The 27998-nt window shown below is 40.9% G+C and overlaps 3 protein-coding genes across 4 annotated transcripts; 1 reads left to right on the plus strand and 2 right to left on the minus strand.

Annotated features, from left to right (window-relative positions):
• Positions 1-194: 194 nt before the first annotated feature.
• Positions 195-11761, minus strand: foxred2 (FAD-dependent oxidoreductase domain containing 2). 2 transcript variants are annotated; one of them, XM_078161068.1, is made up of 10 exons: positions 11630-11761; positions 6989-7209; positions 6384-6689; positions 6049-6300; positions 4109-4417; positions 3781-3947; positions 2357-2522; positions 1955-2181; positions 1677-1847; positions 195-1406 (listed from the first exon to the last, which is right to left on the minus strand). In XM_078161068.1, the coding sequence occupies exons 1-10, from the start codon at positions 11744-11746 to the stop codon at positions 1174-1176; spliced, it is 2169 nt and encodes a 722-aa protein (XP_078017194.1). In that variant the 5' UTR covers positions 11747-11761; the 3' UTR covers positions 195-1173. The 2 variants fall into 2 exon arrangements, with proteins under 2 accessions (XP_078017194.1, XP_078017195.1); XM_078161069.1 differs by lacking the exon at positions 11630-11761 and adding an exon at positions 8913-9061.
• A 2535-nt stretch (positions 11762-14296) lies between these two features.
• Positions 14297-17595, plus strand: hmox1a (heme oxygenase 1a). Its single transcript, XM_033645634.2, has 5 exons — positions 14297-14463; positions 14546-14657; positions 14754-14969; positions 16815-17087; positions 17232-17595. Exons 1-5 carry the CDS (start codon positions 14414-14416, stop codon positions 17394-17396), a joined length of 816 nt encoding a protein of 271 aa, XP_033501525.1. The 5' UTR covers positions 14297-14413; the 3' UTR covers positions 17397-17595.
• Position 17596: 1 nt separating this feature from the next.
• mcm5 (minichromosome maintenance complex component 5) lies at positions 17597-26302 on the minus strand. Its single transcript, XM_033645633.2, has 16 exons — positions 25985-26302; positions 24441-24567; positions 24201-24329; positions 23941-24113; positions 23686-23841; positions 23420-23589; positions 23157-23328; positions 22964-23075; positions 22510-22653; positions 22365-22430; positions 22108-22284; positions 21872-21984; positions 21633-21761; positions 21377-21519; positions 20830-20957; positions 17597-17912 (listed from the first exon to the last, which is right to left on the minus strand). Exons 1-16 carry the CDS (start codon positions 26161-26163, stop codon positions 17811-17813), a joined length of 2220 nt encoding a protein of 739 aa, XP_033501524.1. The 5' UTR covers positions 26164-26302; the 3' UTR covers positions 17597-17810.
• Between the last annotated feature and the right edge of the window lie 1696 nt (positions 26303-27998).

A 27998-nucleotide genomic window follows, 5' to 3' on the forward strand; every position in this document is an offset into this window, starting at 1 on the left:
AGAAAATCTATTTATGTAATTTTTCTAATCAATGGGTTTGGCTATATAAGTTCTAAAAAATAAAATAAAATAGGTCGTTTTATGGGTGTTGGAAGCAGCAGATCTGAGAGACCTAAGCTGTAACATAAGCATGGCAATGTTTTCTGGCCGGACAAATGATTGGTTCACGTATGCACACTGTGAAAAAGCAATAATGGTCCAAAAACACTTTTATTTGAATTAAAAAACAGTCTGTAATCAGGTAACATCATGTATAATGTATATATGCATAATCATTCTGTAACACCCACCCTCCGTCTATATATATTCATATAATGTCGATTTCCATGATATGAAAATGTTATATTCTGATTTATATGTAAATATTTTGTGAGGAATATCAATAAAGGAGCATTCCAGAGATAAGGTGCCTCTCCAGTGATATGCAGTGGGGGCTGGGTTCCCAAAAAGTTGCATGATGATGCAGCCTGAGGGGCTGTGATATATCTTTCCTCTAATCTTTGCTTTTTGACTTGTGAATTATTGGATAATTTTGCATCATTTGCCCCTTAAAGCATGATCAAAATAAAGAAGGAAAGTCACTCTTTGGTTGAAACAGTCAAGTGTGAGACATTTACATCAGGTGAGGAGAGTTTGTAGGTAGAAACTGACGTAATTTAAAGGAGCAGTGTGTAAGATTTAGGAAGATTTGGTGGCATCTAGTGGTGAGGATTTCACATCACAACCAGCTGACACTTCTCCTGAATTGAATTCCTTCAGTGTTCATTGTTCAATGTCCCTATCTAAAGCCAGTGTTTGGTTTTCTGGGCTACTGTAGAAACATGGCGGTGCAACATGGCAATCTCTGTGGACAAGGACCTGCTCCCTATGTAGACATAAAAGGCTCCTTTTAAGATAACTAAAAGAAAATCTCATTTTCAGGTGAGACTACAGAAAACACACTTATTATATCATATTAAATTCAATTTCTGCCAGTACATCCCCACTAAATCCTACACACTGGACCTTTAAGGGGTCACATGCCATAAACGTGGAGAACCACTGATCTGTAGGATGATATTCTGTCAAAATATTTGGTCTCATGGAGGAAGTTATCATGGGTGCTGGAGGTAGCAAGTCTGAGGGACCTTAACAGCATGGTAGACAGAGCTTTATCACGCTCGAGTAAAACAATCAGAAGTCAAGTTTCAGTCCTGAAGACACGGAGGCTCCAGCTTGTGCCAGGTATTTGGGGAATGCGGGGTCGGCCCCTGATGTGTCCGCATCCTGCTCGACAGGCATCAGTCCAGTGTCATGATCGCGCTGCCACAGCTGCATGTTGTGAGCGACACCCTGATGCTTCAAGTACCCTTGCTGACAAAACAGCGGCGGCTTTCGGTGGGTGAGGGATGAGCGGAAACATGATTCTGAAAGACATGAGAAAACACAGGAACCAGTCAAACGCCTAATCTGATGTACAATCAGGGATAAATGCTGCTGGTCTGCTCTCTGTAGCGCAGGATTTATACTTGTGCGTCGGCTCTATGCAGAGCCTACACACACAGGTATAAATCCTGCATAAGCTACAAACCAAATATATTTAAACATCTTGATTTATATTAATCAGTAATGTTAAGCAGTTACCCACACAGATCAGTGTTAAATTAGTATTTCAAGAATAATGTTTGCAGCTTTACCCGCATAGAAGGCCCTGAGGTCAGTTTGGACACAGTGCTCGAGGAAGCGCCGCAGTGGCTGGATATGAGATATGGGACCCTCCCACTCTGTGAGGAAGTCCTCCACCATGTGATGGATTGCTTTGGGCCTCGGTAAAGGCCAGCCTTGGGGACGGAGCTTCATTTCTTCCTCTGGGGGAAAAAAAAAAAAATCTTTAACATTCACTCACAGTTTGTTCCCTGTCAAACTACAGTAATTCTTCTCCTCATAATAAATGTTTTAATGTGTTTGTCCTCACCAGTAGGAAGTGTGTCATAGTAGTATAAAACAGGATGCAAAAAGTTGGATTGCCAAGCTTTGGTCCAGTCTGTCTCCGCCCTGCCCCGCCCCAGATAGTCTATCTTCTTCTTCCCGTACTGCATGATGAGAACTATCAGTCCGTGGTGGGTGACCTCATGACCCGACAGAGAGGTGAACTGAGGCAACGCCTGGAGAGTAAACTCTTCCACATATTCACAGTGAGAGCTGAGAGTCATGGAGAGAGGAAAGGACCAACATATGATGAGCATGAAAGTGATTAACTGTACATTTGTGTATTGTGAAACAGTCAGGTGATGTAATGTCTTGGCATCCAGACAGTTAAGGTGGTCTGGGCATTAATACCTCCTGACCTGCTGATGTTAAAATAACATCCACTTACCCTCGAAGAAGTATAACGTCCCCCAGCACCTCAAACATTTGGTATGGCCCAGAGGCCTCACCGACCCGCTTCAGGATCCAGGACTGGAGCTGCGTTGTCAACAGTTTTGTGGATGGCCAGGGGTTGCTGTGGTAACGCTGTTCAAGCACACGATGTACAGCTCGCGCTGTGGCAGGAAATACACACAGTGTATTTAAATATCACCTTAATTACATGTACAACTGGCACAAAAGGCTGCTTTATTAAAATATACAGTTGTCCAATTCATTCAGTCACTCCAACAGAGTGCTGCAGGAGTGATGGGTTAACTGATGGCCCTAAAGCTCCATTTCCACCAAACACTTTCAGTATGGTACCTTTGGAACCAAACCTAACTAACCCTTCAGACATGGAACCTAGACCCTAGCGTTTCCACCATAAACAGTACCCTTTATATGTAGGTGTAGTTGTTACCGGCTGGTCGTAGCCGCGTCAACCACTAACTAGCTTGACAACACATAAAGTGACATAGGAAACATGATTCAGAAAAGGACACAATGGAGAACGTCGAACATTTCGTGGTCTTTCTCCTCGTCTGTTTATTACAAGGAGACCAGTTTTGTTTGAGGAAAGGCCACAGGCAGCAAAGAGAGATACTGCCAGAAAAAAAAAGAGAGTTTGGGAAATGCTACTACAGAGCTACGACACGCAGGTTAATTGGTGACTCTAAATAAAAATATGATTTCAGTAAAATGTAGTAGTAGTCAGTTCTGTCTTGATGTAGCCAAGGGGAACTGACGTTGTGTTAAAGTTGGTCCCGCCGGACTTGTATCTCATGCACTGACAGTGGTTAGGTGTTAAAGTGCACCTGCTGGTGGGCCGCCATTGTTTTCCAGTTCAACCAATCAACCTTGTTCTGCCAGGGTGAAGCTAACTGTATCTGTGGGACTATTTTTGTAACAAATAAAGATTTCTATTTTAATACAACACAGCTTGTAGAGTGTGTTTACCTTAACAGTGACTGAACCTGTTGCATGGGGCTATGGGTGCCGCATTGAAAAAGACGATTGCTAACAAGTGGCTATATGAGACTGCAGAGTGTAATCACAACGGACACTGCTTTACAGCCTCGTTGAGGTGGCAACGTTGAATTAATGCAACTGTAGTTAGCTTTTTACTTCTGATTATCTTGCTGAGTGTCAGAACCTTTTGTTTTATTTGCAAAAAATCCCATTTCCTTTTTGTTAAAGGAACCAGAGCAGCACTAACTTCCAGGTAGTCCTACAAAAAAAACGTCATCCCCGCAGCACTCTATTTTGACAAAGGTAGTTGAGAGTTCATGGTCCATATAGATGTGATAACTGTAGCAGAGAGCATGCTTTGAATGAATGGAGCATTGTTTGCTCTTAATGTCACAAATGAACAAACACCTGTTGGACTCTCACCTGTGTAACGGAATCCATGGATGAAGCCTCCAGCAGACAAGCGGTAGTCTCTGGAGTGAGCAGCAGTTCCCAGCACAAACAAACCAGGGGTGTTGGTCCCTTCATACCAGGCTGTCACCCTCGGCAACCTCCCTTTTGCATTGTCACTGTTTGGAGGGCAGGCAGATCTGCAGGAGATTGAACGTTACATAAATAAAACAGCTTGGACTTTCTTATACATGGAAATAAGATACAACAGAGAGGCATCTGTCGACAGGCCAGTACATTACTTAATGTACGGATATTGACACAACACAATAAAAGCCTTCCATGTTACATAAGTCCATACCTGTCAAATACGCTGAAGTTGAATCTGAACCCGAGGCATCGAATCACACGGTCGTAGGGCTTTCGCATAGAGAAGTTGTCAAAGTGATACCCCGGCAGTTCGTCTCCTGTCACCTCAGAGCTGTTCTTGTCTTGTATGTACTTCTTTAAAGTCAAGTACAACTGTCTCTTCTTCTCTTTGTTCTTGGTGCCCGATCTCCTCCTGCCTTGCTCCTTTCGTTGAACGATGACTATTTTGTCCAGGCTTGCCTCCACTAACCCATCGAGGGACTTCAGCTGATATGTGTCTATGAGCTCATTATTCACAGCTCTGAAAACAAAAACGAGATGTCACTTTGCATTATACGTGCTGATAGATCCAAAGCAGAAAGGTTGGTGAAGCTGACAAATAGTTAGCTAAAAGTAATGGATGAACAGTTGAATTGGTAACTAATGCCTCACACTACATGACTTTAGCCCTGATTGTCCACTCGCCAACTGGAGCTCCCCGACAGAGGCCCCACCTTAAGCGCTTTAGCGCTAGGTCAATTATTGACAACTTTAAAAATGTCGTGTAGTGTGAACTGAGCATAAAACTAATGGGTAAACAGTTAAAGTAGTTAGCTAAAAGTAACAGAGAAATGGTTAAAATAGTTAGCTAAAAGTAAGGGATAAATGGTGAAAATAATGTTCTAAAAGTCATAAATAAATAGTTAGCTAAAAGAAATGATATATGTATAAAATACTTCGCTAAAAGTAACAGATAAATGGTTAAAATAATTAGCGAAAAGTCATAAATAAATAGTTTGCTAAAAGTAATGGATAAATAGTTAAAATGCTTGACATTAGCTAAAAGTAACAGAAAAACGATTAAAATAGTAAGCTAAAAGTAATGGATAAATGGTTAAAATAATTAGCGAAAAGTCATAAATACATGGTTAAAGTATTTTGCTAAAAGTAGTGGATAAATAGTAAAGATAGTTAATGTTAGCTTAAGTCGCAGAAAAATGGTTAAAATAGTTAGCTAAAAGTAATCGTTAAAATAGTAAGCTAAATGTAAGGGATAAATGGTAAAATCAGTTAGCAAAAATAATGGATAAATAGTTAATACAGTTAACATTAGCTAAAAGAAATAGATAAACAGTTAAAATCGTTAGCTATAAGAAATGGACCAACGGTTATAATAGCTTGCTAAAAGTAACATAGTTTAAATAGTTAACGTTAGCTAAAAGTTAAAAAAAATGGTTAAAACAATTAGCGAAAAGTCATAAATACATGGTTAAAGTATTTTGCTAAAAGTAGTGGAAAAATAGTTAAGATAGTTAATGTTAGCTTAAGTCGCAGAAAAATGGTTAAAATAGTTAGCTAAAAGTAATCGTTAAAATAGTAAGCTAAATGTAAGGGATAAATGATAAAATCAGTTAGCAAAAAGTAACTGATAAATAGGTAACAGAGTTAACATTAGCTAAAAGAAATAGATAAACAGATAAAATCGTTAGCTAAAAGAAATAGATAAACAGATAAAATCGTTAGCTAAAAGAAATAGATAAACAGTTAAAATCGTTAGCTAGAAGAAATGGACCAACAGTTATAATAGTTAGCTTAAAGTAACATAGTTTAAATAGTTAACGTTAGCTAAAAGTTTAAAAAAAATGGTTAAAATACTTAGCTAAAAGTAACGGGTTAATGGTTAAAATGGCGTTAAAAGCAATTAATTTAATACTTTAAACAGTTAGATTAGTGACAGATAAACGGTTAAAATAGTTAGCTTATAAATAATACAACATCCAGCCATCCAAAGTGGGAGTATGAATGCAGACCTGACCAAAACAGCCTACACACTGGGTACTTGAGGTTTTCTAACAGGGCTGTGGGGACTAGTTCTGAAATAAAAAGTTTGGGAACCACATATCGTAGAGACAGAACAGATAAGGGAAGAAATCACCAAATCTTTAGCACTACCTGAGGTCTCCAACATAATGAGTTTGCCAAGCCAGTCGAACAGGGCTGGAACTGAGCATGTGCACCCGACTTGCTCTTCCCAGGATGCTCTGCGCTGTTTCGAAAGCCGAGTTCCCCTTGCCCAAGATAAGTACGGCCTGGTCCTTGTAGTCCTCTGGATTAGTGGAGATGGACTCGTAGCCTTCAACCAGGTCAGACCCGAGAAACTCTACCTTCTGAGGGACCCACAAACCTGTGGCTGCCAGTAGGACGCTGAAGGACAGAGGACAGCACGATGCAATCCACAACCCAAACCAATATAAGATCATTTCAGATTCAGCGGGACACAAATTTACCTGCATGTGTAGTCTGTCACATGTTGATCAGTCAGGATGTAGCTCCTGCCGGTGGATGACTGCACTGCCCTGATCCTGCCAATGTCCACGCCGTACCTGACCCTCAGCCCGAGCTCCTTCACGAACATGGAAAGGTAGAGCGGAAAGGCATCGGCTGGAGGGTAAAACTCACTGCTCACCCTCTTAAACAGGAGGTCAGGTTTATCACTTAGCAGCGAGTTCCAGTCGTGGCGCAGGTTGAACTCTCGGTTCTGCCTTCCTGTGTAGATCTTGTTGATGCTAATGAGCTTCCTGTGCCTGGGATACCTTGATACACAAAACAGAGCAGAGAAGGCAAAGGTGATTCAGGAGGGTAGATAGGTGCAATTTCCAAGCACCATTTCTTGTAGAGTTCTTCCGATACTGCGTTGCCTAAAATGCGGGTAGTCTGTCCACCCGTCAGTTGTTGAGTTGAGCCTGAGACATACCTTTTTTTAACGCAACAATATCGGATTGGTACTTGGTATCGGACGATGTGCAAGTTCAGGTACTGTAATTAAAGTGGTATCAGAACATCTCTAATTTCTTGTGTCTCCTGTTCAATATGTCATCACAAAGTTTCCTACTTGTTAAAGAAGCTGCCCGGTCCTGAGTTCCTCTCCAAGATGATGTAGTCTCTGTTGGCCTTGGAGAGGAAGTATCCCATCTGCAGTCCTGCAGGCCCGGCTCCGAGCACACAGTAATCGTAGCGACGGGTGGCATTGTGGTGGTGATGATCATCAGAGGAGCATGTGACACAGCCAATCAAGATGAAGAGGATAAAACAAGGAAGGTTCGAATCCATAACCTGTCGGACACAAGGCAGTGTGGTAAAAGTTTGAGTAATGACATGATACCATAATAAATAAAATGACATCATAAATCAATTAATAAAACTCCATGAAATATTTTGGATGTTGTAGTCAGGAAGACTGAGTATGGTCGTAGCAATGGGATGATTGCGTGGCTGGGTCTTGCCTCACATTTGGGTCAAGACGTCCCAGAGAACAAAACAAGCTATTTAACTAAATAAAACAAACTAAAATCCCAATCCTGACCAAGTAATGGGTTATCTAAAAGCATTTCAGCCTTTCCCTCAGGCTAGCTGTTTTTAATTCAGGATGTCTTCCTCCAGCAAGCTTGCTACTAAAGTTGGATGATTCTAGATAGCTAGCAATGCTAATGATTACTAGCGAGCTAATAATGCTAGCAAGCTGTTGAAACTGCATTACTACACTACTGCTATAAGGGGATTTATACTTGTGCAGCAGAGCCTACGCACGTGGCCTACACCGTTGTGAGCAATTATACTTGTGCGCTAGTCGGTGGTGGGGTTTCTGTGAAGTGCTATAAAGTTTAGTTGATTCAAAACACACAATAAACACACATTAAACATGGCTTGATAGAGGCAATTTCAAACACAAGTACACAAATCAGCTTCACTATAACTCCTTACGTCTTTATCTGGACACATTTTCCCCACAAATACAACATGCTAATGTTATTAGCACAAGTCTATGGCATTTTACATTGTATAAATTAGCCCAGTGTATTTGTGGGGAAAATGTGTCCAGACAAAGACAAGTGTTTGTCTGTGAATGCTGTGAGTTATAGTGAAGCTGATTTGTGTACCTGTGTTTGAAACTGTCTCTATTAAGCCATGTTTAATGTGTGTTTAATGTGTGTTTTGAATCAACTAAACTTCACAACACTTCACAGAAACCCCACCGCTGACCAGTGTTTTGGAGGTGTAACTGCAGCGTGACACAGACACACCACTGCACAAGTGTAAATGCTCACATGGACGTAGGACACAGCATAGCCACCACATAGGGCTGACGCACAAGTATAAATCCACCTTAAAACAACAGTTAAGCAAGTTGTATGTGGTAAGACAAAACATGTTACAACCATACCCAGTCTCCCCTACTATAACATCTGTATGGGTCTTACTTTAACATCCTGCTGCTGAGACACAAAGGAATACAGAAACTACAGCAAATAAACAACAACAACAACAACAAAAATCCACTTATATCTCATCTGGACACATCTGGTGTCATTGGAATCATTATGTTGAGAATATTTCAACATTAGTCTTGTCATTATTATTATTTCTTTCATAGAGACTTGTTTATAAATGGTCTAAGACAGGTTATAAATTGTATTATGTACTTCCCTCCCAGCCTGGATGGACATGAGGGCCATGATTAGGCAACACTGACTACATCTTGAGTCTCGCTACTCTGAAGCACAAATATACAAACCAGCCCATAATAATCATGGCGTCTGACTTCACAGGCAGCTCATCTGATAAATGATGGACTTTAAATCAGTGTAAAGGAGCTGAGAGTTAGCACTGTGCTGAGGGAAGGATCCCCCGGCTCTCCTCGGACTCTCCGGCCGGTGTTATATCACCCTCCTGAGGATGCGGCGCTGCCATGAGCCGCTGAGGCAGATGTGAGGTCGGCCTGAGGATTATAATAAATAAACATGGAGACCTGACGTTACCTTTAAACCAGACGATCCCTCGAGCTCACCATCTGAGGTTTAACATGGATCAGACGTGTCCAGGCTGCTACATGTTTACTGATCAGCATTGTAAAGCACAATACGTCTGTGTGTGTATGTTTCCCCTCCGAAAATCCTCCAGTACAGCCCACTTCCCCCTCTGGATAACAAAACCAATGGAGGGCTGCCTGTACGAGGGGGCGTGTTAGAAACACCATAAAACACAACAGGGTGGAATATAATGGAGAAAAGCTACTGAAGATGTCCCACAGTCTCTGACCAGGGTGTTGTGATGAGGGAAATATGTGCACTGCCTATTTTTCAAGTATTCAATATTAAAAACAAAAAGAAATTCGGTTTCAGTAATAACAAGTGTCTGATGTTTTTTTTTCCCCTACAGACTAAAAAAAATTAATTAATTAAAAAAAAACTCTGGTTTCAGGTGTTTTAGTTTCCATACACATCATAAAAAATAAATAAATAAAAAAGTAAATCCGGTTTCAGTAATATTTGGTGTCCGATATATTTTTTCTATACACACAAAAACAAAACAAAAAAAGAACCTCCAGATGAAAAATTATGTGTCCGATATGTTTGTTCCACACACACACAAAACCCCCCAAAAACTCTGGTTTCAGTAATAATAAATGTCTGATGTGTTTTTCCCATACACACCAAAAATAAAAAATAAAAAATAAATACATCAGGTTTCAGTTATATTTGGTATCCCATGTGGTTTTTATTCCATACACACCAAATAAATAAATAAATAAGATAAAAATAAAAAACAAAAAAATAAAAAATCTGGTTTCAGTAATAATAAATGTCTGATATATTGTTTTTTCATGCACACCAAACAAAATGAAATAAAACAACTGATTAATAAATTAAAAAATCCGGTTTCAGTGATATTTGGTGTCTGAAATGTTGTTGTTTTTTCCATCCACACCAAAAAATAAAAAATAAAAATTATAAATATTAAATTATAAGATAACAAATAACATAAGATAACAAACAATAAAAAATCCGGTTTCAGTAATAATTGGTATCCAATATGTTTTTCCCATACACACCAAAAAATAAAGAATCAAATAAAAAATAACTCTGGTTAATAAATAAAATTAAAAATCAAGTTTCAGTAATATTTGGTGTTCCCTGTGGGTTTTTTTTCATACACACCAAATAAATAAATAAGATGAAAATAAAAAACAAAAAAAAAATTGGTTTCAGTAATAATTAATGTCTGATATGTTTTTTTTTGTGCACACTAAATAAAATAAAAATAAAACAACTGATTAATAAATAAAATTTAAAAAAATTCGGTTTCAGTGATATCGGGTGTCTGAAATGTTGTTTTTTTTTCATCCACACCAAAATAAATAAGATAACAAATAACATAAGACAAAGAATAAAAACTCTGGTTTCAGTAATAATTGGTATCCAATGTGTTTTTCCCATACACACCAAAAAATAAAGAATCAAATAAAAAAATAACCCTGGTTAATAAATAAAATATAAATTCAAGTTTCAGTAATATTTGGTGTTCCATGTGTTTTTTTTCACACACACCAAATAAATAAATAAATAAGATGAAAAAAGAAAAAAAAAAACCTCTGGTTTCAGTAATAATAAATGTCTGATATGTTTTTTCATGCACACTAAATAAAATAAAATGTAAAAATCTGGTTTATGTGATATCGGGTGTCTGAAATGTACAACATAAGATAACAAAAAATAAAAACTCTGGTTTCAGTAATAATTGGTATCCAATATGTTTTTTCCACACACACCAAAAAAAGAAAATAAAAAAATTATCAGAAGAGCTTATGAAGGTAAAATATTCTGTAACGTTTGTATGGATACAAAACACTGTGTTTAGTGAAATGAAGCCAACACAGGAAGTTCCAAAACCTGCAGTTCCTCTAATGTCCACTTGAGGCTGGCGCTAAGAGTGAGTCAATCCCCACAGACCTCCATGTTAAAACTTTACAGCAGAAATAAACATGTTTACAGCCTGATACACAAAAACTGTTTTGGTCTCTATAGCTAAAGTCCCCGTTTATGACAGCTGTACAGGAGTGAATTTTTATATAACTCATCCATTTAAATGTTATGAAGGCTTGAAGCTGCATATATTAAGGGCGGGGCTGCTCTAAGTGACATCATCCTCATCTCCTCAGTCAGATCCACCTCTCACTCCTCCACAGCGCTAGCCTCTCACCCAAATATGGTCACCTCTGGCTCCAAAAAAACTAATAAGGCGACAGGCGAAATGCCAAACTTGAAAACGGGAGTCCACAAACCAATGGGTGACATCACCGTATCTGTGTCCATTATTTTATACAGATGTAGGCTCATGAACTCTTTTGGCCATGATAAGAATCTGATCTCGTGCCAGCCCTGTACTGTATATTTTATTTGACCTAAATGGAATAACTTCCTGGCTGTAACTGTAAAGCTGTCTCTCTTTCTCTTTGCTCTGTCAGGACGTCCAACAGGCCTTCACACAGTCACCATATGTTACTGTGTGTCTCACTGTTAGTCTGTGTTACTGTGAGTGTCTCTGATCAAACTGTTGAAACAAATTCAGTTGTGTTCTCTTCATCTCTGCTGCAGGGTGACGCATGATAGACGCATTAATCTACACTTGTGTTTTAGCGGAACAGTTTAAACACATGATATCTGCTGCTTTCTGGCTGATAAAGACTTTTACTCACCGTCACGTAGAGGACACAGAGTGAGTGGAGGATCCTTCTGTCCAACTGTTCCTGTCTGTGTAACTTTCCCCAGGCAGGTGGGACACACAGAATTATTTGTCTACACACAATAAACATTTAGTGGTCTCCGCCCAAAGCATAAGCCCATCCTCTTCAGAGGTTTGTCTGAAGACACTTGTTGCAATAATAAAGATAATCTACGAAGGGTCAAGAGGCCTGTTGTAATCTTTAATCTGAGCATTTTACATTTTCTGACTATCTCTCAATAATAACAGCGGGACTGTTCACTCTATAACCAAACACACATCTGTCCTCTGACCTGTAGAGCTCTCTATCAGTCTGCATTGTTTTGGTGTGAGTTGCCGAATATTTGAGTGTTGAGTGTTTGCTTAATTTGCATATTTCACATTGTGTCCAGTGGGTTCATCTTATCCATCGCGCTGCCCAGTTGGAATTCGTGTCTAATCATGTCTTGACTTTACATGTAATTGATTCATGCAAATTGTTTCATATGTTGTATTTAGATCCTCGGATCGGGTATCGGCACCGATCATGTTATTTTTACAAAATCGGAATCGGTAATGAAAGATCAGAGGAATCAAAACAAAAAGAATGGTCAGGTTTTTCATCTATGTTGTTCATTGTTGCCTCCGCTTTCCAATGTATTGTAACAGAGTATCCTGGGTTCGCCTAACTGAGTGCGGCTAATGAGCAATAAATGGTCAGGAGTCGAGACAACAGGTTCAGCTACACCTAACGACGAAACCTCACCTACCACAGCCCTACGGCAACTCTGGAGGGACAATTTGTTTACAATTCAGGATTTGTTTACATTTTATGCTGCTGAACCTCTGATAATCTTTTTGGATAATATTTAAATAAAAAACAAACCTTATGGGACAGCTTTGAAGCATTCTTTTTTTTCTTTCTTAATGCTTTGCAAAGTATCAGATCGGACTCGGTATTGGACTCGGTTTCAAAATAAAGGACTTGGTATTGGATCGGATGCAAAAAAAATGTGATCGGGACATCCCTAGTTGTATTCACACCAAGCATGACGCGAATTTTCATGTTGCATTATTTGCACAAGTTTGAATGAATATTTTGTGTTGACTTGCTTCATACGGGCACGAAATCACTGAATCAATGAATGAACTTCCACCAGTACGTCTTCACTGCATCTCAACGTTGATTGGCTTTTGTGGCACAAATTGGTCACTGAAGTTTGAATTTTTTAATTGCGCCACGTGTTCACATTTTTTTGCGTAATTTGCATCGCTTCCAATGGGTCCATTCCGTCCATTGTGCTGCTCGGTGGGAATTCGCATCTTATCGCCTCTCTACATTGACTTTACCTGGATATGACTCGCACTAATTGTCTTATATGTTTCATTCACACCAAACCTGATGTGAATTTTCGCATCACATTACTCGCCTGAGTTTGAAAGCTAGAATATTTTGTGTTGACACACTTCATACACGCGTGAAATCACTGAATCGATTCATGAACTTCTGACGGTACGTCCTCACTACGTACGTCCCTGAAGGATCTCAATGCTGATTGGCTATCAGGGTGCAAATTGGTTGATGGTGTTCAGATTTTCAACTGTCACGAATAAGGATGTGACACAAATTCACACTACTCCCTTCATTTGCGTGTTTCGCATCATTTGCATTGCGTCCATTGTGTCCAACATGCCAAGCGTGCCACCTGGGGGAAATGTGCGTCTAATCGTGTCTTTACATTGACTTCACATGTAATTGACTCCTGCAAATTGTTTTATTTGCGCCCAGTGTGAACACAACATTATGTTGTGTCATTGGCGATCGTGGCGCGAATGGGTTGCTGAAGTTCAGTTTTTTAAACTCTTACAAATAAGTGTATGACACAAAATTGCGCTACTCGCTTCATTTGCGCTGCTGAATTCACGTATTTCGTGTCTTTTTCGTCATGTCCATTATGTCCATTGCGTCCAACATATCGGCCAGCAGGGATTCACATCTAATCGCATCTTTACCTTGACTTTACGTGTAACTGTGTCGCGCAAATTGTTTTATTTGCGCCCAGTGTGAGCACAACATTACAGACAGAAGTTGACACTGTGTCCCAGAGCGTCAACAACCAACCCACCTGGGTACCTCTCACGTCACATGTAGACGTTGAAAGTCGATGACCAAACGTTGATATGTGATGAGGTCGGAGTGAGAATGTGTTGGATATTCTGTTAAATGTTCATGTTTTCTGGTTCTTGTTTGAATCAAATGTTCAAATAGTTTGTGTTGGTTGTTTTATTTTCTTGTAACTTTAGCTTTTTAACACTGTACCAACTGACCTGACCTGACGGGCCGATTGTCACAAACTAACATGTTCATTTATAGCTGAGACTTTAACCTTTGTTAGATTATTCTAACATGACTTGTACCAGAGAAATACATCAGAGAGGGAAAAGTGTGCTGACTAACCCCTGTTCCTCCCTCAGCATCAGCACAAACAGCAGCCTTAAACTGAGCTTTTGGTTTCTGCCTTGTCATGTTTTCAGATTTCCCCTCACATGCCTGCTGTGTCATGTTTAGGCCTCAGCAGTGTTGTGGTGTGACGAGAGTCAGCAGTCACACTTCCCCTTTGACTCAGCAGCTGCAGCACAGCAGGGCGGTATAAAAGAGGACGGAGCCGTGAGGAGGACACAGAGGACCGATAACTCACAGGAGGAGGACCGACCTGCTGACGAAGGAGAGAAGACTTCAGTTTCTATCTTAATCAGCCTTTTGTTACAGTCTGCACAGATGGAGAACATGAAGAGCGCCAGGAAAGAAGACACAGGGGACGTCGGCAGGTATGAAGACACTTTGATCAAACCAAACTTTTATTTTTATGCTGTAAAAGTTCCTTTAATAACTGTGTCTTTCTCCTGTCAGTGATTTATCAGAGCAGATCAAAGCAGCCACTAAGACCAACCACATCAGAGCTGAGAACACACAGCTGATGTTGAGCTACCAGAAGGGTCAGATCACGCTGCCGCAGTACAAGGTAAACTGCACACACTGGCATATGAACACATGTGTGGGCTGACACAAAGGTCACACTCTCTGGATGTTGACCTGTATCTCTCTGTTCCTGTTTCAGGTGCTGCTGTGTTCCCTCTACGAGATCTACAAGGCGCTGGAGGAGGAGCTGGACAGGAACTGCTCCCATCCAGCCGTGGCCCCGATCTACTTCCCTCAGGAGCTCGCCCGTCTGGAGTCGCTCGAAAGAGATCTGGAGCATTTTTTCGGCTCGGAGTGGAGGAAGAGGGTGATTGTTCCCGCAGCCACACACAGATACCAACAGAGACTACGACAGGTGAGTGAAGAGGAGGCACCTCCGTTAATCCTCAGCCGCGATACGATACTATAACGATACTCAAGTTACGATACAATATCATCATGATTTAAATGTTTTGCTGAGTATTGCCAAAACATACAGTGCAATTTCTTACCTTATTTAACTTGCAAAAAACTTTATCAACATCTGTTGTATCTGTTAAGATCAGGGCTACCAATGTTAACACGTTAATAACGAGTTAAACAGAACTCCTTTCAACGCTACAAACTTTTTTGACGCACGATTAACGCACGTACCGTCTATAATTACAACCCTCAGTCCACCCGAGTGGGAGATCAGGAAGCAATGCGGCTGTAAATTTATGAATGGCAAGCAAACACAAACCTCTGTGAGCAGACACAGATAAAGGAAGGCGTCGTCCGCCACATGATTCTCTCGGCAAGACCAAAGTTTTTGCATTTACTGTCGATGTGAACTGAGTTACTGCCAGAGTGCAGGATTTTTAGATAACCTTTACCTTTAACTTTAAGTGTAAAGTTGGACACTACATTGTGTTAAAGTATCTTTGTTCACTCACATGTTGATAAGGATATTAAAAACATAAAGAATATCCCTTTAAGGTTCATTTAGAACAGGTAAAAAATGTGCGATTAATCATGAGTTAACCGTGGACAATCATGTGATTAAGCAAGATTAAATACTTTAACCGACTGACAGCCGTAATTAAGATAAAGTTTTAAGTCTGTTTGTGTCACTTCCGTCATTTTTATCGCAGGAAAAATTTATCTGGCGACTGAAAACATGATTTTATTATTCCAGTAGGCTACCAAACGTTTAATTTGTATTTGTATGATACAAAAGTTGACAAGTTAATATTGCCACACAAAATATCACGATACTATGCTGTATTAATTTCCCCCCATATACCTACTCATTTATAATATTTAAATAATGTGATCGGATTTCAGATTGGATCAAATCTTGAAAATAAGTTGTTTAAAAGAATAAAAGTATTGATCGCATAATTCAGTGTTGGTTTTGATCTGGATCAACCCAGCTGGCGTTGCATTGTTTATTCACTGTTGAATTATGTTTTGATTCTGAAAGATGAATCAGCATTGATTTTACAATGTTGTTTCAAGGTTGTTCCATAAACTTTAAACGTTGCTTCAAAATTGTTCAAACGTTGAAACAGATCTTTCTGAAACCTCAACATTGAACTGCAGGTTCTGTGAAATGATGAAATGGTTCAGTCCATGTGACAGCAGGGGTCAGGTGTGCGATGCGGACAACTCATAAACCCGCTGATGTAAACATGCGAGGCTGACTGCAGCCTGAGAATTTTGTTAACCTTGTTAATCATCAGAATTAAATGTAGTTTCAATGTTGAAATAGATATTAGAGAGGGAATTATGATGCATCATATACAGCAAAAAGGCTTTTTACTTACTGCTTATTTTTCATGTAAAAGGAGGTCATATTAAAAGTTGTTTCATAGTTTACCAGTTATAAGACCCACACACACACACATCACCATTTTTGCACCTTAATTGGCTCCTGTATTGTGTCATCTTGTCACGTGATGAAATAGAGACTTCATTCATTTAATTGAAGTGCTTTATATACATAGTATATAGCCTATAGTAAATGGCACCTTTTTAAATTTAATGTGAGTTCTTCTTTGAACACAGATGTAGTTCCAAGGTGGCCCCCCCACCCCCATGTTCCCCAGTGCAAGTGCTCTGCCCGCACTGTCTGTATTTACGTCCCTGCCAAAGCCCAGTCAGGTTACTTCTGAACACCTGGGTCCAGAGGATTCCCCTGTTGCTGAGTAACATCTGAACCTGTTCTGTTTTTTTTCAGATTGGCAGAGAGAGCCCAGAGCTGCTGGTGGCTCACGCCTACACTCGATACCTCGGCGACCTATCAGGAGGTCAGGTGCTGGGGAAGATCACCCAGAAGTCTCTGGGGCTGAGCAGCAAAGAGGGGCTTTCGTTCTTCTCCTTCCCCGGCGTGAGCAGCCCACACCGCTTCAAGCAGCTGTACAGGGGCCGCATGAACAGCATCGAGCTGACAGAGCAGGAGAGGGCGGCGGTGCTGGAGGAGGCCGTCGCCGCCTTCGAGCTCAACATCCAGGTGAGAACAGCAGAATCAGAGAGATGACTGACAGTGGCTGTGCCCGATGGTGACATCCAGAATATCTTTAAGTAACAGTGAAACTGGTAAAAACAGGAAGTGAATGTGTCGACACAATCTGAGATTTTATGTCTGTTCCTGCAGGTTTTTGATGACTTGCAGAAAATGTTGAGTGTCACAACAGCAGCGGACCAATCAGAGAGCAGCGCCGTCAAAGCCACCATGTTCCCATCTTCACCCGTCATGAGGATCACCGTGGGAGTGTGTGTGGCTCTGACCACTATTGGGATGGGACTGTACGCCATGTAGACTTTGCCTTTACATTTATACGCACACACGGCACTTTAATAACTTTAATAACGCTTCATGCAACTCGTGAAATCTATAAACCATCAAATCAGCTGGAACAGATTTTTTCTACTCGTCATTTGTATAAAGTTCATGAAAACAATCATATACTGTCTATTTTTTATGATTTCTGTTGAATAAAATCAGAATTTGAACCAGAGTGACTTCAAATACTTTATTTTTTAACATCTTAATGTGACATTTTTCACTGTTTTACTTTGATCAGACTGTTGGTGCCTTAAAACCAAACTGAATCAGCTCCGTCACTTTTCACCGGGGCTGAGATCAGGAATTATTCTGCGATGCAGAGCGACACAAACAAACAGGCACAAACTATTTACATAAACAACAACGTGTGAGAGCTCAGTTCTTTTTCTACTTGACTCTGTAGAGAACCTTCCTCTGCATGCGGTGCTGCAGCTCGCCCCTCCTCAGCATCAGGTGCAGGACTTTGTAGATGGCGTGCTCTGGGTATTTCTGTACAGTGGAACAAACGGGAGAACACACAGAGGTTACTCCGAGAAAAAAAAAACTCTTACTTTGGTCTAGTTTTCCTTCTCTAAACTGGTTTTCATTTTCTATGTTGCCTTTGTGTGCTGCACAAATAACCTGTCTCATCTTGCCTGAGGTGAAACTTAAATAAGCCATGTTGCAGATCTACACATTTCTTTCTGTGAGTAGGAAACAGTAGTCTTCCTCTTTTCACTCTCGGACTGAACGCCCACAGGTCATTAAAAGCACTTATCACAAATGATCAGGAACTAATCTGTGTTCATTTCTTTTTAAGCCCCTACCTAAAATTGTAGTTGTTTTAACGCAGGATATCGCTGGTTAACCTCCTGAGAACATGTCTAGCTGAACAGCAGCACTACGCTGTATGCTACACTGGTTAATTAGGCTTGGCTGCTCTGCACCAGGTCAGCTTGAAGCTAGCTAGCGGCTCCGCTTATTTGGTGGTAACATGGTGCCAACCCATGGTGGTGGGCTGGTGTCAAAGGTTAGAGATGACCCCAGCCAGAGAGGAGGGGCCATGACAAGGTCTAATGCTTGACCTTGAAATTGGATCAAGTAGGACAATTTTTGGTAGCATTTTACTTGAAGGTATCTACGTAAGAGTGATATAACAGTGTCATAACTATGACATGAACCTGTCATGAACATTATGTACATGTCATAAACGTTTATGACTGCTGTCATAGTGCCATTTAGTTTTTGTAATGACAAGTTGACATTGTTTGGGTTGTCTTGATTATGACAACTTGACATTAATCAAAGTGACATTACCAGAAGTTGTCTTTGTCATGACAAGTTGACATTAGATTTGTTTGGAATGTCCTTATTATGACAACTTGACATTAACCAGGATGACACTAACTGACATTGACAAGAAATGCACCTCTTTGTGTGTTTATGACAAGTTGACATAATGATTATTATTGTCATGACAAAGACAACTTCTGGTAATGTCACTTTGATCAATGTCAAGTTGTCATTATAAGGACATCCCAAACAATGTCAACTCATAAACGTTTATGACATGTACATAATGTTCATGACAGGTTCATGTCATAGTTATGACACTGTTATATCACTCTTATGTAGATACCTTCATGTAAAGTGTTACCCAATTTACTTACTGACTTGTAACACTGACAATACAAGTTATATAAGCCCACTAATGTAAACATGTGAGGTGGACTCAGCTTGATTAGCCAAGTCAGAATGGCGGACCAAAGCTCAGGAGCTCCAAAGAGGAGCCACGTACGGTGAGAGCAGGAAAGTAAAAGGAGCAGAGAGGCATTATACAACAAAACGGGTGTGACAGGCGAAGCTGAAAGTGAGAAGAGAGGCAGACTCATTTTTAGGAAGAAATCTACAGTGAAAACACAGTTCTCATATTAAACTAGAGGACCACTGGCATCCACCATGTCAGGATATCTGGTTGGAAACGGGGCCAAATAACGCTCCAAAGCAGTGTTGCCAGATCTCGCGAGACAAATAAGTAACCAGGCCTGTGAAAACAAGCCCAAAACAAGCGACTTTTTCTACGGAGCCCCCCTAGGTTCCAGGGAGAGAAAATTAAATAAACTGTGTGCATGGTTTTACAATCCATGGGGATGGATTTTAAACTGTGGGTACAGATTGTCAATTTACATCCATGTGGACAGATAAGTAAACTGTGTGCAGTTTTGCAAAACTGTACCCACGGTACACAGTTTATTTATTTTTCTCCCCCCTGAGCTTCAGGACAATGACCACAAGAGGGAGTTAAACTACCTTTTAACATTATTTAACATTAGAAAACAGATGGGATATCAAATATAGACTCATGTACCAAGTACATTATATACACAGTAAACCTGTGATAATTTAAATTTGCACACACAAATAAATATCATCCTGAATTCACAAATTCTTTATTTATCATTGCTTTTTATGCACTCATCTAACTTTTTTCTTTTAGTTACAGGACTGACGTTTTCCTAACCAGAAAAAACACATTACCCTGCTCTGCCTCTGATTGGCTAGTACTCGTTGCCATCAGGGTCAGAGCCAATTAGAAGCAGGATGCAGGTGGGAAAAACTCTGCTGTCTCCTGTGTGTATGGGGAAAGGGGAGGGACAGAGGGAACAGGCAAGACAAACTATCCTACGTTTAAACAACATGTCGAAAATATCTGCTTGACAACTTATTATGGAGCTGGGAACAAGCCCAAATAAGCAACTTCGCTTTAGAAACAAGCCCAAAAAAAAACATGTGACCCGCAACTACCAATATTTGTAAGCGAATTTACAGAAAAACAAGCCCAAAGTCGCTTATAATAAGCGGACTTGGCAACACTGCTCCAAAGTTAGGCTAACTTTTAGCGAGGGAAAAAGGAACATTGCCATTTTTCAAACTGGTGTATTTAAATATGTCTGCATCCTAGGGTCCCTGAGCAGCCTTGGAGTTACATAAATTGGGTTTGACTGGAAAACCAAGAGCATTATACTCTTTACACTGTTTCTGTTGTGCACACAATTTGACCAGTATTTGATTAAAGTAGTGTTTTTCAGTCATGATTTGATTGTGTGATGTACTAATACCTCGCAGTAACTTCCTCAGTCAATGTCTGATTTTACTTTTCTCTAATCATGTATTGGAGGGCATTTTTTCCAGCCAAACAAACACGTAACACGTGTGGAAATATGATTAATTGGATTATAATTGCAGGAAGCAAACCATTCAGCATGGTGATGTGTGTAGAGATTTAAATTTGTAATTTAAAGTCACATTTTAGTCTTTTTTTGATTAGTTTCAGTCAACATTTCCTCAGTGGAAGTTTTCATTTGAGTCTTGTTTCACATCATTCTATATGTATAACCATTTCCCTTCATGATATTGTCACACTGACCTGTTTGGTGAAGTCCTGGACGATGCTGTGCTCGGACACCTGGGAGCCGATGGCAAAACGTCTCTTCAGCTGCTTCTCAACGCGCGAGATCATCTCCTGGTCCTCCTGAGACGTGAAGCCCTCCACTCCTGGAGACAGAACGAGGTCAGAGAGACGTTCAGAAAACAAAAGGCTATTATAGTGTGTCCAGTTAAAAAGACAAGATGTCACCCTACAGATCCGTCAGGTAAACTCAGGCATCAAAAACACCACCTGTCACGTTCTAAATGTGTTTATTAAGTGTTTTAAACTTATTTTACACAATCATATGTAGTATTTTTTCATAAATTGAACTGCCAGTGTTTATCTTGGCTTTGGTCAAATTTGCATTCTGACTACAAACAGGCTGATTTCTAGATGCATGTAGGCCCTGCGTGGTCTCTCCTAGGTATTGTAAAACTCAAACATCCTTATGCGTTTTCCTTCCACTGAACCATGACTTGTGTCCTTACACTCCTGAAGATCCACGTGTTATAATAATAGTCACAAGTACGAAACCAAAACACACCTGAGAGGCTGCCGGACAGCGCAGCGTCCAGTGTGGACACCTGGAAGAGTCTGAGAGCCTCGTCGACCTCCTCCTCTCCTGCCACGGCCTGCAGCTTCATCTTGGCCAGAGACTCTGCGATACGCACCACTGCCTCCAGCTGCCTGAAGACATAACAAAACATACACGATGACTGAGGAGCACTGACGCATCAACAGGTGGAGTTTAAAGGATCATCACTGATGAGTGGATTTGAACAGCAGCATGTTAAACCTACCTGACAGTGATGGGGATGGAGGGTCTCTTGTCAGTCTCTCTCTCGTGCTCTCGGGCGCCGCTCCTCATCACCACGTATCTGTTCTTCAGCTTCTCCGCAGCCGCAGCAGAGAGCCGAGGTCCGCATTTCCTGCGAGCAAACATTCACACCAAATCATGTTATTGAGTCCAGTAAGAGCAGAGAGTTATTTCATCATGAGTGGAAGAAAATGTGCAACAAACACTAATTTAGAGACTCACGTTCTGGAGTAGGCGATGTATTTCTTGAAGGTGGCGAGCGGGATCTCGCCCTCGACGCCTTCGGTCTGTGTCTGAGCGCTCAGGTGGACGTTCATCACGTGACGAGCCAGTGTCTACAAACACACAAGTATTAAAGAACACATTAAACTCAATATAAATGTTCACGATTTAAAGGATTTGCACGAGTACAAATCCGGCTTTAGAAGCAGCGTCCTCTGTCACGTTTGTCTCCTCACCATGTCTCTCTGCTGGTCGTGCTGATCCTTGATGATGAAGATCATGTCGAAACGGGACAGGATGGTGGGCATGAAGTCGATGTTGTCCTCCCCCTTTGTGTCGTCCCAGCGACCGAACACGGAGTTAGCAGCAGCGAGCACGGAGCAGCGGGAGTTGAGGGTGGTGGTGATGCCGGCCTGGGAGGAGTCAGGATGTTAGTTCGGCCTGTGATCCACTCAGTGCAGAGAGGAAACTGTGATGTGAGGTCAGTAAATACCTTGGCGATGGAGATGGTCTGCTGCTCCATGGCTTCATGGATGGCCACTCTGTCGTCTTCTCTCATCTGAACAACACAAGTAGTTTGTCTTTAATCCGGGGACAGATAAAGTTAACGTCCTGCTGCTATATGAGATGGTTTTTACCTTGTCAAACTCATCGATGCACACGACTCCTCCGTCGGCCAGCACCATGGCTCCGCCCTCCATGATGAACCCACGAGTGTTGGGGTCCCTCAGCACAGAGGCGGTCAGACCGGCTGCACTGCTGCCTTTACCTGAGGTATAAACCTGGAGACACACGGAGACGGCTCAGCATCAGAGGGTCAAGTTACAACACAGTCTCACTGCGACCTTGGTCACGAACTTTCTGGGACGCCGCGTGCATGGTCTTCCTTTAAATTATACTTAGTTTTTACAGGAAATACACCGCTCTCCCAAGTGAAAATCAGTGTTTGTTCGACCCATCCATGTCAGTGTCTGACGCTGGAAGTCACTGTTCAATGGCTGATTATCGATGACTTCGCAGTGAGACCAGGTTGCTATTTACAAGCCACAAGAAAAGATAATATTGAGTTGCCATGGGAGGCTGGATATTTACCCCAATAGGTGAACATCTCTCCACAAACTTGAGCAGCTGAGACTTGGCTGTACCCGGATCTCCCAGCATCAACAGGTTGATGTCGCCCCTACGAGTCAGACCGTCAGGCAGCCTGAAAGAACAGGAAGCGTCACTAAACGTGTGAGGAGAGGGTTTACACTTCACTGCTCTGGAGTACATGTGTGAGCCTCACCTCTTCCTCGACCCTCCGAACAGCAGACAGGTGATGGCCTTCTTCAGATCATCACTGCCGTAGATGGAGGGAGCGACAGAGCTGGCCAGAGAGGTGTAGATGTTAGGAGTGGCAGCAAGTGCTCTCAGCTCCTCCTCTTCCTGTGGAGAGACTGATCCAGTCGCACCACGACCTGGAAGACAAAAAACATCAACATCCAACTCCTCCGTCCACAGAAAGGAAATGCATTCATTACACTAACAGATGAGTGTTTTAATGTTTACCTGCACCCTCTGTGTCCATCTGGATGCCGACCACCCGCAGGTAGGACGCACGGATCCCCACACCAGCGCTTTTCTCTTTGCCTTTGGTCTTCGCAGCAGCCATCTTCTTGATGGAGTAGATACCCATGATGGTCACTCTGTTGCCTGGGACCACACGGTCACACAGATACCTGAGAAAGGAGGAGCAGATGAAACAAGTTTGAACTAACAATGCTTTATGTTTCTAACTCTGTGGATGGACCAATGCCTGAGAGTTTGCTCCGTACCGGTCACAGTAGAGCTGCAGGTGACGGGGCATCTCTCCGTGAGGCACCGCGTCTGGAGACTCCTGCAGGCGCAGAGTCTGGAAGTCGACGCAAACACAGCGGTCTGGGATGATGAAGTAGGGGTCGACGGGACACTTCACTCTTCCAACATTCTCACTGAGAAGAGAGAAAAGTTGTTGAATGGGAAGATGTTTGTTTTGAAATGCTCACGTCAGTCATTCCTGTTGCCTTCTTGATCCAGACGTTCACACTCACGTGTTGCACTTGCGTGGCAGAGCGTATCCCTGCAGGCCCGGGGGCAGAGGGATGTTGCTGATGATGTTGCGGCAGCCACGACACTGCAGACACACTTTGGTAGCCTTCGCCCTCACTGCTGTGGCTGAGATGATGATGCCGTGGATCTTCACCAGACGAGACACCTGCTCGGACTGCAGGAGGAGGGGAACGACATGATGTCACCAAACGGTCGATGAGAAACATGAGAATGAGAGATATAAAAAGGAGTGTGTTTGTACCTTGAGGCCACGGATGGAAGCGTGATGTGCGTCACTCTTCAGCATGACCTGGATGTCCTGGACCGTCTCCTCCCCTGCAGGACGGGGACGAGTCACCTCGTCGGCCACCTCCTTCGCAGCCTCCTCAAGCTGTAACGTAGAGCAGAGAGTTAGAGGAAAGAAATCACTGTAACTATGGCTGCGTGAAACTGGCTCACCAGTCATTTTAAAGTTATCATAGTATTTTAGTTTGAGACTGACCAGTGGCAGGTTCTCAGACGGCAGCTTGTAGAGACAGTCTGACAGATCCTCATCAAAACTGGCGAGGTCCTCCATCTCCACCTCCACCCAGTACTCCCCCAGGGTGTAGTGTCTCTTCAGGTCATCTCTGATTAAAATAAGAAGACAATAAATGTTATTACATGGTCTTATAAAACTAAAGCTGTCATACCCCAGAACAAAAAGAACAGCAGCTATGAAGTCTGATCAAATAAAAGTTTGCGTGTATTGTCGTGTAAATAAAAAAATGAATGTGTTGAATGACACTCTCTGCCTACACAACAAAAAAAAAAGGAAAAAGAAACCTTACAACAAAAAAGACATGAGAAAGAAAAATTAACAAAAAAACAAACATTACTGCAAAAAGAACCATCATCGTAAAAAAAAAAAAAAGAAACATTACCGCAAAAAATAAACCTTACGACAAAAAAAGACAGCATAGCAAAAAAGAAATATTACCACAAAACACACTTCCACAAAAAGAAAAACTATTGCAAAAAAAAACCAAACACTGCCGCAAAAAGAAAAATTATCACAAAAAAAAAAAACACTGCCGCAAAAACAAAAATTATCTAAAAAAAAAAAAACACTGCCGCAAAAACAAAAAGTATCGCAAAAAAACATTTCCGCAAAAAGAAAAATTATCGCAATAAAAAAAACATTTCCGCAAAAACAAAAATTATCTAAAAAAAAAAACACTGCCGCAAAAACAAAAATTATCGCATATATATGAAAACATAAATAAGAAACACCTCTGCTAAAAAAAAAGAATCAATACCGCAAAAAGTATTAACATGAAAAAAATTACAAAAACAAACTGCCACAAAAAAGAAAAGTGACTGCAAAAAAAATTAGATACGTTACCAGAAAAAAATAAATAAATAAAAATAAATATATACCATTACTGCATAAAAAGAAGAAAGAATCAATACTGGAAAAAAATTGCCAAAAACTGTACCACAAAATAAAACATTGCCACAACAAAAGTTTTTTATTTATAAATAAATAAATAAATAAAAATAACACGAAGAAGAAGAAACATTCCCACAAAAAATAAATAAATATTACCATAAAAACAACAACATTGTTACAGATACTGTAGCTTCAGCCTAACATTTTAAATTACACGTTCAATTAACTGCAGTTTTTGTCACTTCCATGGCCTCATATTCCAGCCACAAAGCTTGCTGCTTGACTAAACATACCATGCTCCAGAGATGCTGGGTCCTACATTTCCCATGATGCAACTCAATGACCCCCCTGCAACCCAATCCTTCATTAGCTGTCTGTTAGTTTTCAAGTCACAAGCCCACATTTAGAGGACTTTGATGACATCAGCAGGGTCATTTTTCCAGACATTAGACATCTCCCACATCAGACTGTGTAACGTTAACACTATGCTCCTCACGGTGAGTAAATCTAACGCCACATGTTGGACTGTGTCTAACAGTAGAGTCATACGGCTCAGCACTCGCTTTACACACCAGACTCTGTTACCTACAGGTGTGTGATGGTTATGAACGGACCTGTATTTGTAGGTGAAGCCGGTCCGGTCGGTCCCGACCCTGAACTGCCGGAGGAACTCCCTGAACCGCTTCTTGATGTGGACCCTCTTCTGTCCTCCTTCATCTCCTCCTGCTCCCTCTCCTCCTCCTCCTCCGAAGCTGTCACTGTAATAAACTCCCGGGTCGTCGAAGCCAGACATCCTGCAGCAGCTCGGTGATCAACACGGGACGAACCGGAGCTCAGACTACAGAGAGTATAAGGTCAGATACGGTGGACGTTAAACTACCGGAGACAAAAGCTGCTCACGGTCTCTGCTCCGCGGCAAAAACTGAACTCTTTCCTGTCTGTTTCCCGCGAAACGATTCTCGCACCGCCCCTCTGCTGTGCTCTGATTGGCTAGAAGAAGATACCACCCGCTACTATTGGTCACAGCGGCTTTGCGGGGGCGTGGTTTCGGTTTGAAGGTGGGGCTTGTGAGCACTGGTGGCGCGAAAAAGACAACAGGAGGAGGAAGCAGCAGCATGTGGAGCAGCAGATATGAGACACAAAGGAGCAGGAATACAAACTGAAGTGCAAACTGTGATCACAGACACATTAATATACACAGATTGAAGACTGTTTTGAAGGAGCCCTCTTTACTCTGTATATACAGTGAGTCGACAGTAAAATAATATATAACTGGGTCAGTTTTAGAGGTTTCTACGTCATTTTATTTTCTTAACGTCCAGATGTTTCCCTCTCCAGACGTGTTTAAAGAGGAGACACCACAGATGAATGGGGTTAAACTTGGAATCAGCAGATATCAGTTGATGACTTACATCAAGATAATTATTTTTTTGTAATAATTATAATTTATAAAGTGCTGTTTAAAACAGAGTTACAAAGTGCTTTACATGTCAATAATTAAAACAGACAAGACTTGAAATTAACTTTTAAAAGAACTGATTAAATGAACTAAACACTCAAGTAAAATCATTAAAGGCTCTCTGATAAAAATGTGTGTTAAGAAGGGACTTAAAGAGATCTCTGCCTCGGCCGACCTGATTGTTCCAGATAGGAAACACTCTGTCCCTTTTAGTTTTCAGCTGGACCTCTGGAATAGACAAAAAAAAGGCGTCTGCCCGAGGACCTCAAAGTAAGTCCTGGTGTGTACGGCACTGAGAGGTTGGAGATATAGCTGAAAAAAGACCTATCACTGTAAAAAAAAATAAATAAATAAAAAAATAAACATTACCACAAAAAAAACCTTATGACAAAAAAAAAAAAAAAAAATACAGTATGGCAAAAAAGAAATATTACCACATAAAAACACTGCCGCAAAAAGAAAAATTATCGCAAAAAAAACCCCACTGCTGCTGCTGCTGCAAAAAAAAAACAAAAAAAAAAACCTAAACTCAAAAAAGAAACACGTCTGGTAAAAAAAAAAAAGAATCAATACCGCAAAAAATACTGCAAAAAAATTAAATAAATAAATAAATAAAAAAATACCACAAAAAAGGAAAATTACAACAAAAAGACATTATGGCAAAAAAGAAATATTACCTCAAAAAAATACAAAAAACACTGCCACATAAAAGGAAAATTACTGCAAAAAAGAACAACTCAAAATGGCTCGCAAAAAAAATACAAAAAAAATTAGCTGGGTTAGAGACCAGGAAGAGCCTTAAAAGTCATCAGTAACATCTTAAAATCTATCATAAAACATACTGGGAGCCAGTAAAGAGGCTGAAACTGGAGTGATGTGATCATGTATACTGGCAGCTGAGTTCTGAACAGTCTGGAGTCGATTAATAGATTTTTGATTCAGGTAAGAAAAGAGGCTGCTGCAGTGACCCAGGTGTGAAGACATGGAGGTGTGTACAATTGTCTGTGTCTTTAAAAGTTAAAATGAATAATATTTTAAAATAAATATTTCCTAAGATGATAAAAACGTGATTGCACAAGCTTGTAATACAAGTTTCCTGAGATCTTATGTCCTTGGAAGGAACCATCCTACCAAGGAAGGATCCTTGACTTTAAGAAACACCAACTGTA

This window comes from Epinephelus lanceolatus, chromosome 18, assembly GCF_041903045.1.
Source record: "Epinephelus lanceolatus isolate andai-2023 chromosome 18, ASM4190304v1, whole genome shotgun sequence".
In the NCBI taxonomy this organism is placed as follows: domain Eukaryota; kingdom Metazoa; phylum Chordata; class Actinopteri; order Perciformes; family Serranidae; genus Epinephelus; species Epinephelus lanceolatus.